This window comes from Nicotiana sylvestris, chromosome 10 (assembly GCF_000393655.2).
Source record: "Nicotiana sylvestris chromosome 10, ASM39365v2, whole genome shotgun sequence".
Classification (NCBI taxonomy): Eukaryota; Viridiplantae; Streptophyta; class Magnoliopsida; order Solanales; family Solanaceae; genus Nicotiana; species Nicotiana sylvestris.
The window spans coordinates 172,934,148-172,941,424 of record NC_091066.1 but is presented as its reverse complement, the minus strand read 5'-3'; the positions used below and the strand labels follow the sequence as shown (position 1 = coordinate 172,941,424).

Here is a 7,277-nt window from a genome sequence, read left to right as displayed (position 1 = left end):
CTATGAATTTGTTTTTTACTTTTTTTCGAAAGCAGTGTTTGGCCATAAAAAATTTAATTTTCACTTGAAAATGCATTTTGGAATTTTTTAAAAATTTAAAAAACTCAAAAAAATAGTTTCTCAAAATTTTCACTCAAATCACTCACAAAAATTCAAAAACAACCCAAAATAATATTCATATCCAAATACAACTCTAATTTTCAAATACTAATTTTCACCTTTTTCCTGAAATTTTACAATTCTTATGTCCAAACGCCCACGAAATCTAAAGGCTTCAAAATTTGCTTGTAGAGAAACACCAATGGCAAAAAGATATAAAGGAAGAAAAGTTGTCCACGTCCTCAGACAACCCAGGCCATCTAATAGTAGCCACGTTACAATATTACATGCAAACCCTTGTCCCTTTAACCTAACCATACTATGTGGTCACCTCGTAAACCCTCCCCCCCCCCCCCCACCCTCTTTTTTTTTCCGGCCTTCTTTTTCTTAACTTCTTTCTTTATCAATATTAATCTCAAAATTTCAACTGGTCCCCAAAATTTCCTCTTAAAAAAAATAAAAAAAGAAGTTCACAAGTTTCCAGTTGAATTATCCCCACTAACCTCACTCCCTCTTCCCTATATATAAATCTTCCACATTTTACACTCTCGTGTAATTTCACTCTCTTTTGTTCACTCCTTTTCTTCTTCCTCTTCCCCAAAAAAACACACTTTCTCACTAGTCCTTTTTTTTAACTCTCTGATTTCCATCAGAAATAGAAACATTTCTGAGATAAGTCAGCACCACACTGCAGAAAAACATATATCCCTTTTTTTAGTCAGTAGTACTACAAACAGTTCAGTTAAATAACGGTTTTTCTTCTCTACATTCACTCTCCATTACGATATTTTCTTGATTTTTCTCAAGTTTTGCAAAAATGATCACTTGGCACGATCTATATGTTGTGTTATCAGCAGTTGTTCCTTTATATGTTGCTATGATCTTGGCTTATGGTTCTGTCCGTTGGTGGAAAATCTTTTCTCCTGATCAATGTTCTGGTATCAACAGATTTGTGGCTATTTTTGCAGTCCCTTTACTTTCTTTTCACTTTATAGCCTTGAACAATCCTTATGAAATGAACTTCCGTTTCATTGCTGCTGATTCTTTACAAAAGGTTATTATGTTAGTGGTGCTTTCATTATGGGCTAATTTGACAAAAAATGGTAGCCTAGAATGGAGCATTACAATATTCTCACTTTCTACACTTCCTAATACTCTTGTTATGGGAATTCCTTTGTTAATTGCTATGTATGGTGAGTATTCTGGTAGTTTAATGGTACAAGTTGTGGTGTTACAGTGTATTATTTGGTACACCCTTTTGCTTTTTTTGTTCGAATATCGTGGGGCTAAGATGCTTATTATGGAACAATTTCCAGAAACTGCTGCTTCCATTGTTTCATTTAAAGTGGAATCTGATGTTGTTTCTTTAGATGGCCATGATTTTCTTGAAACTGACGCTGAAATTGGCCAAGATGGTAAACTTCATGTTACTGTAAGAAAATCAAATGCGTCTAGGAGATCATTTGCTATGGATCATAGACCATCAAATTTAACTGGAGCAGAAATTTATAGCTTAAGTTCTTCAAGAAATCCAACTCCTAGAGGATCTAATTTTAATCATAATGATTTTTACTCTATGATGGGTTTTCCTGGAGGAAGATTATCCAATTTTGGTCCTGCGGATAATATGTATTCTGTTCAATCGTCTCGGGGTCCAACCCCGAGACCATCTAATTTTGAAGAAAACTGTGCTCCAGGAGGTCTGATTCAGAACTCTCCGAAGTTTGGATTTTTTCCGGCGCAGACTGCTGCGCCAGGATCTTATCCTGCACCGAATCCCGAAATTGCTTCGACAGTACCTAAAAGTACAAAATCTCAGCAACAACAAAATGTACAAGTACAAAAGCAGGATGTACAACAACAGCAGCAACAGCCGAATGCTAAAGGAAATAATAATCATGATGCTAAGGAACTTCACATGTTTGTTTGGAGTTCAAGTAATTCTCCGGTGTCGGAAGCCGGCGGCCTCCACGTGTTCGGCGGCAATGATTTCAGTGCTAATGAACAATCTGGTCGGTCCGATGGTGCTAAAGAAATTAGGATGTTGGTTTCTGATCATCCTCAAAATGGGGATAATACTAAAGGTACAATTTTTATTTTTTAATTAATTTTAACAGATATGTTAAATTAATTAAAGATTTCATTTTTAAACGTTTGTTAATATTCTTTTATTATTTTATATTTGAAGCCATTCCGCAAAGTGGGGACTTTGTTAGGGAAGATTTTACCTTTGGTGGTGCCAATGGAGGTGGAAAAGATGGAGATGAAGAAAAAGGAGAAAAAGAGGGACCCACTGGACTGACTAAACTGGGGTCCAGTTCCACATCGGAACTACACCCAAAAACCGCCGGAGTTCAAGATTCCGGTGTCGGAAAACAAATGCCTCCGGCCAGTGTTATGACCCGTTTGATTTTAATCATGGTTTGGCGTAAGCTTATCCGTAACCCGAACACGTATTCGAGCCTCATTGGTCTAATATGGTCACTAATCTCATTTAGGTAAGCTAATCATAAATTAAAAAATTAATTACTGTCTCAACTTTTTCAAACATTTTCAGTTGAATAGTGGATATTGTTTAAAAATTTGTCCATCAATTAATTAGGTTGGTTTGTTTGTTTGTTTTTGCAGGTGGCATGTGCACATGCCCAAAATTATAGAGAAATCAATCTCTATTCTCTCAGACGCTGGTCTTGGAATGGCTATGTTTAGCTTAGGTAAGTAATAATCAAATGTCGGCACTAATTCTTGACACTCACATTGTCAAACTTTTAATGCATTCATATTTTCATCTATTTTTGTACTCCCCTTATTTCCAACCACCCATTGCTCTGATGGTAAGCAACCTCCACTTCCAACCGAGAGGTTGTGAGTTCGAGTCTCCCCAAGTGTAAGGTGAGAAGTTCTTGGAGGGAAGGATGCCGGGGTCTATTTGGAAACAGTCTCTCTACCCTAGGGTAGGGGTAAGGTCTGCGTACACACTACCCTCCCCAGACCCCACTAAGTGAGATTATACTGGGTTGTTGTTGTTGTTGTTGTTTGTACTCCCCTTATTTCGTAATGCTTGTCATACCTTTCTCTATCATATACTAAACATTTCTAGTACGTTAAGTTTTACAAATTTGACCATCCAATCATAGAGTAATAGGGTAGTTATATTATCAAAATCATAGTCTTGTGGGGTCGATAAGCTTATGTCTTTACTAGACTAGTGCGAGTAGTATTGTCAAAAGTAGTTGAAATTTAATGGGAGAATTTTGATGAATTGTCTCGACTAATTGAATCAGAATAGACGCTGTTGCATCCGTTCTAAATCTGCCTCTGATTTGGTTATGTTATGAATTGATGAATAGGTCTGTTTATGGCTTTGCAACCAAAGATCATTGCATGTGGGAACACAGTGGCTACATTTGCAATGGCTGTGAGGTTTTTGACTGGCCCAGCAGTTATGGCTGCTGCTTCCCTTGCCGTTGGTCTTCGTGGTACCCTCCTCCATGTAGCCATTGTACAGGTAAATTATGCATTAATTATATTTTTGGTGGCCATAAAATGACAAAATTCTTATCTTTCCTATTTAATGTTTCATTAATATTGCTGCTTCAGAAATAGTTCAGCATTTCATTATGAATGTGATAAAAAATCGTATAATAAGGGGATATTATCACTTTAGCTCGCGTCATAAACTATTTATGTACGGTAGTCAAAAAATATATAAAATTTGTATATAATATACATAATGTATATATACCCCTACCCTGGGGTAGAGAGGCTGTTTCCAAATAGACCCCCGGCATCTTTCTCTCCAAGAACTTCCCACCTTGCTCTTGGGGAGACTCGAACTCACAACCTCTTGGTTGGAAGCGGAAGTTGCTTACCATCAGTGCAACCCCTCTTGTCACCAAAATTATACCAAAAATGTTTATATATTATATACAAAAAATATATATATTTTCGATCATTATTTTGCGAGCGGCTACACAGTGTCATTTTCTCTATTATATTTTTTCATTCTTGATATATCGTAATTGTTGGTTTCTTTTAACATGTTTTTGTAATTTTATATGTTAGGCTGCATTGCCACAAGGGATTGTCCCATTTGTGTTTGCTAAGGAATACAATGTTCATCCAGCTATTCTTAGCACTGCGTAAGTAAAAATTCCTTTGCGCATACATCACTGTATATAGCTTTAATCCTTCATTTTTTTAAAGATTTTTATTCATGTGACAATTTCTCTTTTTCTTTTTACTTTTCAGGGTTATTTTCGGTATGTTGATAGCATTGCCAATCACATTAGTGTACTACATCATTCTTGGATTATAAAATTGTGTCAAGTGAAAGAAAAAAAAGATAACTAGGGCGAAAATGAAGAAAATTGAATATTCACAAGTTGCTGAGTTTGCATCAAATTTAATGGGAATTAAAATCACCCATGAAAATTCCCAGATATTTGGAGCATAGGACAAGATATTTGACTTAAATTAGTTTTGAGGTCCTTATATTTGAAGAAAAAAAATCCAAATGTGCAAACTTAGAGAAGAGCAAAAAGGAGACAAGGAGGAGCAAAACAAGGAAGCAAAATGAATGATTATAGTTTATTTTCTTCCCCATAATTATTACGCTTGTAAATTGTCAATTAGTAGAAATTCAGATTTCTTCTGACTTTTCGAGGTGGAGTGAATGGTAGAATTGTAGTTTCTAGTTCAGTTACTTTTTTTTTCCCTTTTTTATTTAATTAACAACTCGTGTGTATTTAGTTATTGTAATAGTTTGGTTTGTTATTTACTTTCTTTGTAATTACTTTAGATTTTTTAAGGAGTATATGGTCAAAAAAGTTTCATGTCTTGTTCTCATTGTTAATGTGAAAATGATGTACTCCATATGATAAGTGATTTTTTGTTGTTGTTTTCGGATTAAGAAATTTAATTTTTAATATTAATTAATAATGAAATTGATTATAAGAAAAAAAAATAATTAATTCATTCTTAAAATCTGATAAAATCGGATATTTTGAATAATAAAAAAAGTTAGAAAATCACTATCGTAAGAGGAGAAATTTCATAAAAAAGTGAGACATTTCACATTCAAAGTTGAGTATTCACCTCAAAAGAAAAAGCAATAGCTAGATGCTAAAAGAATTATAAAAGAAAAAAGGAAGAGGAAACATTGGGTTGGATCTTTGAAAGTAAATTGTATTTTTTCCGGCTAAGGCTACTATGGATCTTTGCAAATTGCAACTTTATTTTCTTTGGCAACAAAGCACTTTAGCTGTGGGGGCTTTCATTGAGAGCAACGTGAAGTGAGATAACGCTAAAAAAATAACTAGCGACAGTTATGATGAAGTGATAAGTTATCTGTTATTTTAATTAGAAGTTTCGAATTTAAATACGGATTATAGAATTACTTCTGTGAAGGAGTCGTTTACCTCTAATATGACATTCTCGATAACATAACTTTGAATTTAGTCGAACTCTAACATGGAATCCGAATACCATATATAAAAAACAACTCATAACAAGAGTAAAAAGCAGAAAGCTGCGTGAGTCAAAAGCTGTTTACTTTTGGCTTTTGATCTCTCTATTGTCTATATAATGATATTGATGTGCCCATGATCCTACCCTACTCCTAACACTGTAGCATGGGTTGTAATACAATGAACAAATCACCTCAAAAGTTGTCCTACTTTTTTCATTTTCATCACGTTGAAAAAGTCATAGCCAGCATATTCCTAGTAGGGCTGTTCATTCGGATCGGATATCCGAAATCCGAACCGATTCATTCAATTTTGAATTTTGGATTTCGAATTGGATCGGATTTCGGATTATGTTTATTAAAATTTTGGATTTCGGATCGGATTTCGGATTGATATATTTTAATCCAATCCAATCCGAAATCCGAAATTATTAGGACATGTATAAATACTACACTTTAATTTACATCAACCACCAAGTTATTACCTTTACAATTGCTAGATTTAGCTATATTGGCACCATAGTACTTTCATAATTGCATAAACATAAATTTTTCTTAATGTATTGTCTCTATTACAAAGAAAATATACATATTAGTTTAACTTTGAGGCATAATAATACGATCCGATATCCGATCCGATCCAAACTTTAAAATCCGATATAATTCGGATCGGATTCAGATTGCATTTTCTAGAATCCGAAATCCGAAATTCGAATCCAAAATATGCTAAATCTGATCCGATCCGATCCGTGCACGGCCTTAATTCCTAGTTCACGAGTTTAGGTGTATTGACAATGTAAAATCTTCTCTACACTGCTAAAATAATATAGTATTAATAGTTTTAAAATTGAGACTTTATAACTTATGTCATTAGCAAAATGTAAGCTAATCTGCTGCTCGCTTCATGCAGCTTTTTAATGTTTTTTTCTCGAGTATTTTGCGTGATTCACCTATGAGATCATTTGCAATGTCTTTGGATTCAAGAAAATCGATGATAAAATATAGTTAACTATGACTAGCAGGGGCGGAGCTACCCCTTCGCGTATGAGTTCGGCTGAACCCAGTAACTTTGGTTCAAATTCGATATTTGTCTTATAAAATCAATTGATTGTTTACAAATTATTAATTTAAATTTAGAACCCAGTAAGTTAAAAGAACTAGAATCCTGAACCCATAAATTTTAAATTTTAGCTCCGCCTCTGATGGCTGATATCCAATATTTATACTGATAAATCCGATTAATCTGAATTCACATTATATAAGACCTACTATTAAGATAGAACGCTCTCTACCAGAAATTTATTCATTCTCTTGAATATGAGACCTCTAATTAAAGTTGGAGGGATCTCGATCATCCCACCACTCACCTTTATGATTGATCAATAAGCAAATTCTTTCCCGTTATCAACCTTTCTCCAAAATAATAATCCCTCTGTTCCAGTTTACGTGAGCCTATTTTTTTTTTTTGGTCCGTTCCAAAAAGAATGACCACTTTCTAAATTTAGTACCCCTCCGGCCCACAATAAGTGACCAATTTGCTTTTATTTTGGTCCAAAAGTAGTATCCATTTATATAATCAAGAAAGAATTCAATTTATTTTTACAAAATTACCCTTATGTACATATCCTTAAAAAGTTTTCTTGCTCCTCACATTAATATTTAATTAAGGGTAGTTTAGTTATACTAGGTATTTTTATATAGAATTTAGTAT

The 7,277-nt window shown here is 34.1% G+C and overlaps 1 protein-coding gene across 1 annotated transcript; it reads left to right on the top strand.

Annotated features, from left to right (window-relative positions):
• The first annotated feature begins 655 nt into the window (after positions 1–655).
• LOC104248259 (auxin efflux carrier component 7-like) lies at positions 656–4,939 on the top strand. Its single transcript, XM_009804487.2, has 6 exons — positions 656–2,183; positions 2,288–2,597; positions 2,728–2,813; positions 3,450–3,607; positions 4,165–4,241; positions 4,351–4,939. Exons 1-6 carry the CDS (start codon positions 917–919, stop codon positions 4,415–4,417), a joined length of 1,965 nt encoding a protein of 654 aa, XP_009802789.1. The 5' UTR covers positions 656–916; the 3' UTR covers positions 4,418–4,939.
• The last annotated feature ends 2,338 nt before the right edge of the window (positions 4,940–7,277 follow it).

Coding starts and splice junctions, on each gene's coding strand:
- LOC104248259 (XM_009804487.2), top strand. CDS start 917: ATGATCACTTGGCACGATCTATATGTTGTGTTATCAGCAGTTGTTCCT. Junction 3,608..4,164: donor TCCATGTAGCCATTGTACAG/GTAAATTATGCA, acceptor TTTATATGTTAG/GCTGCATTGCCACAAGGGAT. Junction 4,242..4,350: donor CCAGCTATTCTTAGCACTGC/GTAAGTAAAAAT, acceptor TTTACTTTTCAG/GGTTATTTTCGGTATGTTGA.